The sequence below is a fragment of the Hipposideros armiger genome, unplaced genomic scaffold (genome assembly GCF_001890085.2).
Source record: "Hipposideros armiger isolate ML-2016 unplaced genomic scaffold, ASM189008v1 scaffold_84, whole genome shotgun sequence".
Taxonomy (NCBI): domain Eukaryota; kingdom Metazoa; phylum Chordata; class Mammalia; order Chiroptera; family Hipposideridae; genus Hipposideros; species Hipposideros armiger.
The window spans coordinates 3,420,359-3,433,516 of NW_017731434.1; the positions used below are offsets into that span (position 1 = coordinate 3,420,359).

The 13,158-nt window shown below is 37.5% G+C and overlaps 1 protein-coding gene across 2 annotated transcripts in view; it reads right to left on the minus strand.

Moving 5' to 3' along the window:
* The window catches only part of USP33 (ubiquitin specific peptidase 33), a 51,443-nt gene extending 40,824 nt beyond the window's left edge, over window positions 1–10,619 (minus strand). For both annotated transcript variants that reach the window (XM_019644046.1, XM_019644044.1), the window contains exon 1: window positions 10,390–10,619. In XM_019644046.1, the coding sequence (XP_019499591.1) occupies window positions 10,390–10,428 (39 nt within the window). In that variant the 5' untranslated portion in view covers window positions 10,429–10,619. The remainder of the gene's footprint in view (window positions 1–10,389) is intronic.
* Between the last annotated feature and the right edge of the window lie 2,539 nt (window positions 10,620–13,158).

Below are 13,158 nucleotides of genomic sequence, written 5' to 3' on the forward strand. Positions count from 1 at the left end.
GGGCAGTGTCACTGGCCCTCATATGTGGGATCTGAACCGGGGCCCTCTGGCATCCCAAGCGAGTTCTTAACCATCGCGCCACTCGGCCGGCCCTCCAGAAATCTTTTCATCTTGCAAAGTAAAGCTCTACAGCCATTAAACAGCAACTCTCCATTCTTCCTCCCACCAACCCCTAAGCAACCACCATTCTATTTTCTGTCTCTATGAATTTGATTCGTATGGGTATCTCTTAAGTGGAATTATACAGTATGTCTGTTTGTGACTGGCTTATTTTACTTAGCATAATGTCCTCAAAAGTTCATCTACAATAGAATGTCAGAATTTTCTTTTCCAAATTGAATAACATTCAAATGTGTGTATATACCACATTTTGTTTATTTATCCATCACAGGACCCTTGGGTTGCTTTTACATTTTGGCTATTGTGAATAATGCTGCTATGAACATGGCCATGCAAATATCTCCTAAGATCCTTGTTTTCAATTTTTTAGATATATACCCAGAAGTGAAATTGCTGGATCATATGGTAATTCCATTTTTAATTTTTTGAGGCATCACCCTACTATATATACTTATATATACTGCCAGCCATAATGGCTGCACCATTTTACATTCCCGCTTCAGTGCATAAGGGTTCCAGTTTCCTCACATCCTCACCAACACTTATTTCAGTGTTATTTTCTGATAGGAGCCATCCTAATGGGTTTAAGGTGGTATCTCACTGTGGTTTTGATTTTCTTTTCCCTAATGATTAGTAATGAGCATCTTTGCACGTGCTTGTTAACCACTGATATACATACCTTCTTTAAAGAAATGTCTATTCAAGTCCTTGCTCTGTTTTTAAATCAGGTTGTTTGCCTTTTTGTTGTTGAGTTGGAAGAGTCTTTTATGTATTCTGTATATTTAAGTCCTATCATATACATATGATTTGCAAAAATATCTCTCCCATTCCTTAGGGTGCCTTTTTACTCTGTTGATTGTGTCCTTTCGGGTAGAGGAGGTTTTAATTTGATGTAGTCCAATTTATCTCTTTACTTTTGTTGCCTGTGCTTTTGGTGTCATATCCAAAAAAATCACTACTAAATCCAATGTCACAGAGTTTCCCCCTACGTTTATTTCTAAGAGTTTTAGTTCTTATGTTTAGGCCTTTGATCCATTTGAGTCAGTTTTTGTATATGGTGTAAAGTAAGGGTCCAACTTCATATTTTTGCATGTGGATATATAGTTTGCCCAATATGCTCTGTTGAAAAGACTGTTTTTTCCCTCACTGAAAGGTCTTGGGACTCTAATCAAAAAACATTTTGACCACATATGTAAGGGTTATTTCTGGGCTCTCTATGCTATTCCATTAGTCTGTATGTCTGTCTTAATGCCAACATTGTTATTAACTTCCTCATAGTATCCTTTATCATTAAAGGTTTTAATTTTTATAAAATCAAATATATCTCATACTTTATAATAGCTTCTGAGTTTCTAATCTTTTATATAACTGAAGCTGTAAAGTAACCTTAAATATTTTTTTTACAAGGCTTTAATCCATCTGGAGTTTATCTTAAGACAGGAATCCAATTTTATTTTCTTCGAGATGGGCAGACAGTTGTACTAGAACCACTTATTACATAATCAACCCATTTGCCATTGAATTGTAATACTATCTTTACCCTTCATTAAATTTTCACTTAATATAGTTCTGAATTCTCTATTTTTGTCTACTAATCTGTCTATGCCAATACCATATTAATCTGATTACAGAGGCTATATAGAATATTTTGATAACTGTAAGATATACTTGCTTCACTATTCCTTTTCACAGTCTCCTTGGCTATTCTGAGTATATTGGAAAACATGATGGTTTTACCTCTTATTTTCCATATTAATAACAATTATTTAATTTTAATATTTTAATGCATTTCCTGGAACCTCTAAAGCAATCCTGAATATAAAAGCGATCATGAGCATCCATGTTAGGGTCCTTATTTTAAGTTTTGCTATTTAGGACATTTGCTATAACTTCCTTCTATTCTGAATTTACTTAATTTTTTTTTATTAGACATGATCTTGATAAATTTATCAAATGCCTTCTCAACAGCTACTGATGGCTTACTATACTTCTTGTTTCATTTGTTGATATAATCTATTATATTAACAGATTTGATACTAATGATCCTTGCATTGGTGTAATATTGAGTCAAATATACAATTAGTATGTTGTTTCATATCTAGATGCTGTTGGCTAATCCTGTATTTAGAAATTTTGCATTTCTGGACATAAGTGAAATTTATCTCTTTTGGTAGCATTTTTATCAAGGATAAAAATATGTGTGCTTGACAGAATGCACTGAGTAATTTTGTATCTTTTAAACCATAGAATAGGGTTTTTCTCTTTACTTTGATATAGTCTTTATAAATTAAATGAAACTCAGCTGCTTCTTTCAAGAACAGATTTCAATCATCTTTTTGATCCTTCAGTGGGAATTAGTTCAAGTTTTTCACTAATTGGGTCAATGTTACTAATTTATATTTTGCTGTAAAATCATCCATTTCCTTTTGATTTTCAACTTTGGCATCACAGAATTGCATGTAATATTCTCAAGAAGATTTGCATAAAAATTCCATTAATCTCTCCTGTATCTGAGTTCTGTGTTTTCTTTCTCATTCCTAATCTTGTATATTTTTACTCCAATTTTTTTTTCCCCTCTTCAAGAGGTTTATCTACTTCATTGGTCTTTGCAAAGACCTTTGGGATTTATCTTTTCTGCTATTTTTGTTTTGTTTCCAATTTCATTAATTACAGTTTTATCTCCAATCTCCATGTCCTACTTGGTTTTGGTTTTATTTTCCTAATCTCTAATCATGAGTACTGAATTCTCTTATTTACTTAGTAATAAAAGTATTTAAATTATACATTTTCCTTTAAATACCAATATTAGCCAATGAAATTGAAATGTTCTCCTTCTCACTGCTTTCTAGATAGTCTGTAATCTCACTTTTGATTTTAAAATGTTTGAAGTCATCATTAGAAGAATGGATACATAAATGGTATATTCATAATTGAATACTACATAAGAATTTAACTGTATGAACTGGATGGATCATTTATCAACATGAATAGATCTAAAGGATATAACGTTGAATAGAAAATAGATGCAGAATGATATATACTGCATGGTACTAATGAAATAAAAATGTAAAACATGCATAACAGCACCTTGTACCTGGATGTACACATCCATTGTAGAAGCATAAAAATAGTCTTGGAAGTTTTATACTCTGAATGTTCCTCAGAGCAAAGAAATTGGGACTCAGGGAAAGATTAAAATAAGTTTGCTTTGTTCTGCTATTAATTTTCTGGTATTTAAACATTTTAATGAGAATCTATGCATGTAAACAAAAGCTAACAATTTTTTTTAACATTTTATTGGGGAATTCGGGGTGGGGAACAACGCTGAGGAATGGGGGGAGGTGGAACAGACAAGTTGCTGTCCTTTTGTTCTTCAGTCTAGTTGTGGAAAACGTTGCTTCGCTGGCCTACACTGGTATTATCATTGCACTCTTCCCAGCTGAGGCAGATCGGTAGCTGGCCTTTGGACGGCGGCTCTTGGCAGCTCACGCCAGCTGCCTGCCACTCACAGTAGCCCATGGCAACCCACTGCAGCCCCACTGCTGCCTACGCTGTCACCTGCGACTCACGGCAGCCCAGCTCCAGGTCAAGCTGTTGTTCACCATCTTAGCAGTAGAGGGGAGTGTCACTGGCCCTCATGTGGGATCCGAAACTGGGGCTCTGCTACATACAGCTGGCGTCCCAAGCCTGCTCTTAACCAACGCGCCACTTGGCCGGCCCAAAAAGCTAAGGATTTATACAGCGGTTTAGTATTCCTTATAATTATATGCAACACTATCAAAACGGAAGGCCCTTAATATTCTAGTTACCTAGTTTTACTCAAGTTAATTCACTATAGTAAAATCATTCTTTTAATTCCTTCTTTTGATAAAGATTTATTGAGAATAAGGTATACAGATATAAAAAGGTGAGACAACAGGGGGTCTTAGCCACTTCAATTTCTTCTCAAACTGGACACCAAAAGAAAGAAGGCATGCATGTTTTCATTCTGGTCTGATAGTTTGTTCAGGGGAGAGAGGTGCTAAGACATTAGAAAAGACAGTCTGCATGAAGGCAGTGAAAATAATCGTTGTATATGAAAGTGCTATTTGTTTAGTCTACAGATGTAGATTCCACAAAACTCTGAGACTCCTCTAGAAGCTTGTGGCTCACAGGTTGAGAATTAACAGGGAGCACAAGAAAATTCAAGCTTTGAATGGAAATTAAGGCTTTCCATAATTTGACCTCAATTTGTCCTTCCCTTTGCAATCTTTTTACCTAGCAACTTTTCCCTCTATTTACCCTAACAGGACTATTTAAAATTTTCTCAGTCATAATGATGGTAATAACAGTAACTGAAAAAATTTCCAGATTGAAATGATTGCATTCATGTTCTATGATGTACAGCTTTGGGGGCTCAACTGCCCATCTATAAATTCAAAATTGCTTCTGAAGATATTACCTTTAAGGAGCAGGGTTATCTTAGCAGTACAATCTCAAAGTTTCAGACTCAAAACTCTAACCCTGTCATCCTAATAACAGAAGAGCCGATATTCAAATCTTAATATTGAAAAAGCACAGAAACCTGTGTTATTAACATTTATTATACATCAACATATAGTTGGTAACCTAATGAGAACCTTTAATATTGAGAAACTGCCTGTATTCCATTGTCCAATCTATTCCAAAAGTAAAGCTATTTTTATACAAAGAGTCAGATTCAAGCCATTGCAAGAAAAAAATTTTAAAAATTATGTCAGGAGAAATGGTAGCTAACTCAACAGTTATACAGAAGATTAAATATGAATTCAGAAGGAGGCCTGTACTTAAAAGTGGCAAAACTGTTCAAAATTTTTAAGAACAAATCTGGATAAAGACAGAAGGCAGGCTAGTGAAATCTAATCACAAAATTATACAAAAATTAGTTTTTGAAGAAAAAAAAACTACAAAAATGAGCTAAAATTAACAAGAATGGATGTAATATTCTATATCGGGGTTCAAAGAATCTTCTGTCTAAAGTGAGGCCGAAAAAAGGGTTTCAGATATTTAGATTCTAGACACTAGGAGACACATATAACAACAGTGCAATTCATAGTCAACTTTTCAATAGAATGACATGTTTCGGAATAAAAGAAGTAGCCAGTCTTACTGTACTCATAAACTAAGTAAATTATCTGAAATATTTTATTTATGAAGAATACTAAAAGCTGAAGAATAAGAATGCCTTCCATAGAAGGCCTTAAAATAAATAATTTGAAAGCTCTAAAAGACAACACTGGCTAAGAGTAAAGTTTCTAGAGCAAGGTTACTTGAGTTCAAATCCAAGCTCCACTATGTCCTAGGTTTGTGAACATATTTAAGTTACTTTTCTGAGTCTCAATTCCCCATCTATAAAACTGAGATAATTACAAATATCTATCTAATGGAGTATGGGAGGGATTACATACATAATATATAAATGTTAACTAGTATGAGTAATAATTCAAAGTACGGATGCTTAGATAACAAAAGGCAAAAGTTGGAGGACTTGATACATGTGTTCCAGTTATTTGGACATAATGACCAAAGTAAGAGGGATCCCTTCTTTTTTTAATGTAACTTGAAAAAATTAGAAATAGCAAATCCAATTAATGGTGAAGATTTTCAACCATTAAGAGCTATACAAAAAAAGCTCAAACTTTGGGAAGTAGAATGTTCCCCATCACTCTTACCACAGAAATTGATGGGACCAACTGTCAGAGGTGGTGTTTCAAAGGACAGCATTCTGCACTAAAGAGTCAATTCTAAGATTCTCTGATTATGAAAAAATTTGATCTATCAGTAGTTTCAAACACTACAGTTCCACCACAACAACTGACCTGACTACTCCCAAGTGTATTTTAAACATTGGGCTTTAGAATTATTTTAATTGAAAAATGCAACACTATAATAAGCTTATGGCTAATTTTTCCATATTTACCATGGAAGAAAACTGCTACCCAAAACAGCAAGTCAAAAAAATTTATGAATGGAAGTATCAGTGAAAAGAGGACAATAACAAACAGAAAAGTTTATTTCATTTTAAATCAATCCATAGTAAGTGTTCATGAGGATTTTTAACCTATAAAATCTGCTGATGAGCACCATGTTTCTTGTTCTTTTTTTTTTTAAGATTTTTTTTTTTATTGGGGAATTGGGGGAAGGGGAACAGACAAGTTGCTGTCCTTTTGTTCTAAAGTCTAGTTGTGCAGGACGGTGCTTCACTGGCCCAAGTTGGCACCATCATTGCACTCTTCCCGGGCGAGGCAGATCAGTCGCCGGCTTCTGGATGGCCGTTCACGGCAGCTTGAGGGCCGCTCACGCTGCCTGCTGGCTACACACGATAGCCCATGGCAACCCACTGCAGCAGGGGCTGCAGCCTACGCCATCACCGGCGACTCAGGGCAGCCCAGCTCCAGGTTGAGCTGTTGTTCAGCATCTTAGCTGTAGAGGGCAGCGTCACTGGCCCTCATATGTGGGATCCGAACGGGGCCCTCTGGCGTCCCAAGCCAGTTCTTAACCATCGCGCCACTCGGCCGGCCCTGTTTCTTGTTCTTTAAACAAATATCCTGGTAAACACAAACTCATTCAAATCTTTACACAGATCTCACAGTTGTATAAATCCTCCCCTAACCATTCTTAATTTTCATTCAAACCATAACACAGAAATAGAAAATTTAGCACTAATTTTCTAATTCCCTCTTCCTAGAAACATGTCTCTTTGACCCTTAACAGTTTAATTAATGAGAGAACCTTATTAAATCTATTAAGAGAACTACATAATCTCCTGATTTTTCTACTGGCAATCTATCTGTCCTAGAATCTTAACAGTGCCACTCTTCAACACTCTGCAGCTTATTCTGCATTCATGTGGGTCATATGCCTCTTCTGATCAAACACCTTCAATGAAGTCTTTCATAACTTGTCTTTTTCATCTCCTATTACTAACACACAAACCACAAAATAGTAACTCCAATCTGGCAACCCTCATTCTAAATAAACTCCTTTGAGATTTGTGAACATTAATTAGCATTTCTATTAAAGAAAAAAATGTCTAGTAATGGCAAAGTAGTCAGCTGTAGCCTTATCTAGTTGAAATAATTGGGCAAACACTAGGGGAAGAAGTGAAGAGGGGGAAAAGAGGAGGAGAGGGAGGAAAAAAGAGGGAGAACAAGAATAAATTAATATGATAGAGTTGTAATAGAGGCTCAAACCAACTGATAATTTTCACCCTAAATCACTTTTGAGCAAGATGAAGTGCTCATTACATAACAGTACATCAGTGTTACAGGACAGTCATTAAAAAGACTCATGTTGGACCACGCAGAAACATAGAAAAACAAACGCAACCACCAAATTCAAATGAGAACCACTCTAAGAATTTTTGTCAATATTATTTGTTTACCAGAATATTGGTATTAAAAAAAAATTCTTCATCTAAATAATGCTTCTATAAGAATATTTGAAATTCCTCCTTTGGGATTTCATAAATCATTAAAAACTACAGAAAATGGTCTCATTTTATGTCACATTCAGTCCCAAATTTTTCTATATTTCCACCATATTACCTACCATATTTTAGAACTGTGCTAGACCCTGGGAATAGAGAGATAATTTAACAATGGCTTACAATCAAGTATAGGCCAGACACTATAAACTTCGTGGGGGTGACAGCACTAATCTCCTCCACCTTACTTTCCCTTTTAAATGACTGGTCATCTACACCCAACTTTATCAACACGCTTCAACACCCTGCAGCTCCTTCTGCATTCACGTGGATCATACGCCTCTTCTGATCAATACCTTCAATGAAGTATTTCATAACTTGTCTTTTTTATCTCCTATTATTAACGTACACAAACCATAACATTATCAAAGTGTTCTATTGATCCTTTCTCAGGTATATATAACTTGTAACTTTCCAGGAACCCAACAATCTGTTCATTTTAGAAATGTCCTACAATATTTGCCTGTTGAAAACCTTTCAAAGCTAAATCATCTCAAATATCATCTCTTCCAAGACCCAATCACAAGTAATGAATGTCTCCCTCACCTAAATTCTTGATTATAATATTCACAAGGCACTTACTGTAGTTGTGTTAAAACAAACAAACAAATAAACAAACAAACAAACAAACCTACTCTACTTGACTACCAGCTTAACTATAATAAGTTCTTTGAGGGCAGCAACTATGTTTCATTCTTATTTGCCAAAGGGCTTTCCCTCACAGATACTTACCTATTTAGCTTTTTAAAGTAACTTTTTAAAGGGACATTTATTTTGAAACATGCATTGTTTCTTAAATATTAATTCTCTTAATATACATATATACTATAGTGTACAAAAGTCATGCTCCTTTTTACAGACAATTAAACCACTCACTGTGCTCATCTTAGACTCTTTGGAACTATCCTATTTATCAAAATGCTCCTGCAATCACATGCAGACTTAAAAAATTTAAAAACTACACTAAAGAAAGCTGTTACTTAGTCCTTTCTTTTCTGGAAATGACTACATTTCACATTTCTCACCAAAAATTTTTCACCATTTATGTACTTTATTTTCTCGAAAAGAGTCTACAGTCTGTCATAGGTTATAATTCACAATGCTCCAATATCTATCTGAATTCCAATTTACTCCAGCAAGATTATTTCAGGCTTTAAGGATATTCTGATCCTTACACAACCTCAAAAGGCTTCTAGCATGGGAAAAGGCTTTATCTTGGCACTCCTAACTCAGAGGATTGGCATGAGGATCAAATAAGATGGTGTATGTGAAAGGTCAATACAATTGTCAGAGCAGTGCATAAATGTAAGAATAATCTCAACTCAGAATTTCTAAATTTAAAAGAAACTACTACTATCTAATACCATTAAACTACACTGTTATGTTATTTATTTATTGGTAGGTTATAAAGAGCTCACATAAAAAACAAAAAAGCAAAAATTGGCAATAAAACAGATCAAAACTAAGAAGCAATCTTAAGTAGACTATCCCTTTTGCATACAGCAGGAAGTCAAATATTTTATTCCTGGAATATTTTTTGTACTGTCCCTTTTTTTTCAATCTTGCCAAAGAAAATGAAATAACAATGCTCCTGGCATAGTGTAACTATTACTATAACTTTTTCTTAAAACTAGCAGTCTTTCAATAAGACTCCTACTTTTCCCACTATTTATAATAATAGTATGAATTCACTAACAATATTTGTATTGTTCAGGTTCACCAACAATATTTGTTTGTATAGGTTCAAAGCCAATAGCCTATTATCTGTTGGTCAGAACTTTCCAAATACAATGGTCTCAACCAGAAATGTAACCAGGACAACTTCATTATTTTTTGAAACAGGTTTTTCTTAAAGGAAAATATTAAACTAAAAAATTCTATAGATCTATTAAACAAGACGTCTAGAGATCCTGGGTTTAAAATTCATCCACAGTTTAGAACCTATGGTTCTGCCAGAATTTTCCCCTTTGGCCTAATTTTCCAGCCAAACACTGATGATATGAGAATGAAAACCCTAAATATACTTGAATGCAAAACACCTACAAGAATCTCATCCAACAGCTCAATATGTACTCTGTATTCAAGGGAAGAGTGTTCTGTAGTTGGTAAGTATGTGAGAGTAAAGGTCTGTGGCACAACACTCTTATGAAAATTCCATCCAAACAAAAGCTGCAGATGGACAGACCGTAAGGAGTAATGTCTAAAACAGTATGGATCAAATGCTGGTCAAAGAAAAACTCCAGGGACGGTGACAGCTAGGTTTTCCCGTTCACAACAATAAATAACGGGGGCCTTGGGGCTGCACGAATGAGTCCCACCACTCCAACTGCGCCGCAAAGCGAAACCAGGACCGAGGAGCCGGGGCGCTGCGGGGTTTTCGGTCGTCTGCGCCCACCGTGAGGGACTGGCAAGCCGGAATGGGGAGACCTCCAAAAAAGGAGCGAACACCTCTTGGGGACTCGCTTCACCCCTCTCGCCTCCCATTTCCCAAGGGAGCGCCCCCTGGGAGCCCTTCCTCAAACCTACAACGGACTGGCGTCCTCCGCCGACCCCTGCCGGGGCGGCCACCAGATCACCCCTGCAACGCAAAGCACACAGAGGGGCCGAGGCCTCTGGCCCGCACGCCCACCAGCGTCCCGCACTGAAAAAGCGGCCGCTGTAGAGGCCGCAGCCCCCAGCGCGCGGAAGCGAGGACCAAGACCAGCTCCCCGCGGCAAGCGAGGCGCCCTTCGGCCCCGTGCTCCTCCCAGCAGCGACGCGCTCACCTCCACGGCCTTCCCCACGGGCCCCGCCAGCGCGGCCATCAGTGGCTTGCAACCGCACCTCCACAAGCTCCTTTTTCCCTCCCCTGGCCTCGGAAAGCAGCGGCGTCGGGTCCGGAGGCCGGGACACGGCTCAGCCCCGCAGCCCGCCGGGTCCCCGCCTCCCGCGCCGGCCACTTCCCGCAGCAGCCGCGGCTCCTTCCGGTGTCTCCGCGGCAGCCGCAGGCGTCTCGGGAGTCGAGGGAGGGCGGGGAGGGGCGGGGCTGAGAGGAGAGCCCGCCCCACCCTTGGGGCGTGGCCGCGGTGTCGGGGCCCAGGTGAGGAGATCCAGGCCTGCCCTCACCTCTAAATTTGTTAGTGGTGTAGGAACCGCGTTCATGCTGAGCACTTTTAGGCTTCGGGCACTTTTCCTTTTTACATGTGTTCTCCCCCTCTTCTGTCACTGCGACCATCAGCAGGTCTTGTCTGGATGCATTACAGATTCTGCATTAGGGGTGCCCACGGAAGAGCCTCAGGTTTCTGACCTTGTACAAAGAAATGTTAGACAACTCAATCCAACGCTGTTTTCCCTCTCCCCTTTCTTCTCCCAATTTCTTAGGACCTAGATTCTCTGAAAGTAATTGTATTTCCTTTTCCACATCTGTAAAGTAGAACTTCATCTCTCCCATTTTCCCTTAGGCCAAAATCAAGATCAAATGAAATATTTAGTGAAACCTTAGAATCTGCTTAGTGCCTTGAGCACTGGAAGAGACCTGTCTTCTAATTTATGTAACTGTTAAAATTCATTCAAATGATTGAAATGCAAACAAAAACAGTTAAATTAATAAAAATTATTGTTTAAATTGACCATTTCAATCTGTCTAATTACTTCTTTTTGGTCTCCAAAATGTGAGCATGTAGCCAAGAGTTGTGCGAGATGCTCGATCAGAAACAAGTAGGATCCTTTGTTTATCAAAAACATGTATTGATTGGTACTTTTAAGCCTACTGTATTTGATAAATATTGTGATGACCAATTCCTCACCCTTAAAGGCAATTTAAAAACTATTAAAAAAAATGAGAAAGAAAGAAACAAGTAGAAAATATAATATGGGCGCTTCTAATTCTATTTTTATGGTAAAAATGGAAGAAATGAAGCTTTGCCAATATTCTATGTATGGATTGACACCAAGACCTCAGTTTGCCCCACAAATGGTTACCTATCCTTGGTTCACTGAACAAGAATAGAAATTTCACAATTTGGAGGGTGCATGTGGCACTACCACTCCTCCCTTTATTTTCAGAATGTTTCAAACTATTGTGGCTCTCATGTCACAGTATGTTAACAATGTGGTTAATTTTTACTTTAAAAAATTAAATATCTAAATTTTTAAAGTTTTATACTGCTCTGTAAAGAGATAAGAGAATGATCATGAAAATCATTTGTTCTCCGATGTCTTGTGGCAAAGTACTGTCTGACTTAAAGAGTTTTATAGGTTTATTTGAAAAAAGTCAAATGTTTTAAATATTTTGACCTTTGCTATGATAACAAGTGGATCTCAGCAATACAGTAACTACAAATTTTTTTACTGTATACATTTAACCTCTGGCCTCAAAGTAAAAATTGAAGTTTTAAAAATGAGTTAGACAGTAACTGCTTTTTAAAAGAAACCTGTGCAATGAAGATAGCAGTTTGAAAAAGGGGGTTGAAACTGTCTCCATTACTAAGTAATTTTGCTGCCAAAAATTATGTGCCACCTATAAAAACTCATCTTTGTATCAAAAGACCCCATTAAGAGATGAAAAGTCAAGCCAGAAATTAAGAGAAGGCATTTATAATATGTATAATTGATAAAGAGGTTTTATATATAAATATACATCCACAAATCAATAAGACAATCAAATAGACAAAAAGGCAAAAGTCATTGCTTCAAAAATTCCTGCATTGCAAATGTATCAAACATATTCTATTATTACAGTGTTTGAGGAAATTGAGTTCAACCTCAAAGTCCCTCCACCAACCTGCTTGGTAACCAAGGTCCTTTTTGGCTCATCCTTCCTTCAGAGGTTCTAGGACACAAAGAAGACAAATGATGCAACTGCTCAAGACAGGTGTGGCTCATGCTTAGATGAAAGCAGGCAAGTGCCTCTCATGTACACACCAGGTCAAGTCCATGCTGCGGACCAATCCTCACGAAGCAAATGTACTCTGACAACGCAATATATCTCCCACTTTCAACTTCCATGGATTCCCACCCTGGGGTGTTTGCATTTATCTCTTTTTCCCTTAATCCAGAATTCCTTTTTTTAAAAAACTTTATTGGGAACAATGTGTTTTTCCAGGGCCCATCAGCTCCAAGTCAAGTCACTGTCTTGAATCTAGTCGTGGAGGGCACAGCTCACTGGCCCATGTGGGAATCAAACCAGCAACCCTGGGGTTATGAGCCTGCGCTCTAACCACCTGAGCTAACAGGCTGCCCCCAGAATTCTTAATCCTGTTCTTTCCTTCAAATAATATCCGGATAGACTATAAGGAAGGATATTATCATTGGGAAATCAATCTATCAACTCCCCTCTCAGAGAGGAGAGGTTATACTGGAAGTGCCAAAAAAATGTATACAAGTAGACACTTTGGTCAGCGTTGTTCAAGCTGTAGTTCGCCATAATCAGAAGTGGCTGGACGCTGATGGTAATCACATTTGAGCACCTCTGGTAATTGCAGAAGTCAAATGTGACTTGTATTCATCTTTTGTTATCGGTGTGTATTGAGTATTACAATTTTAATAGTTTTTTT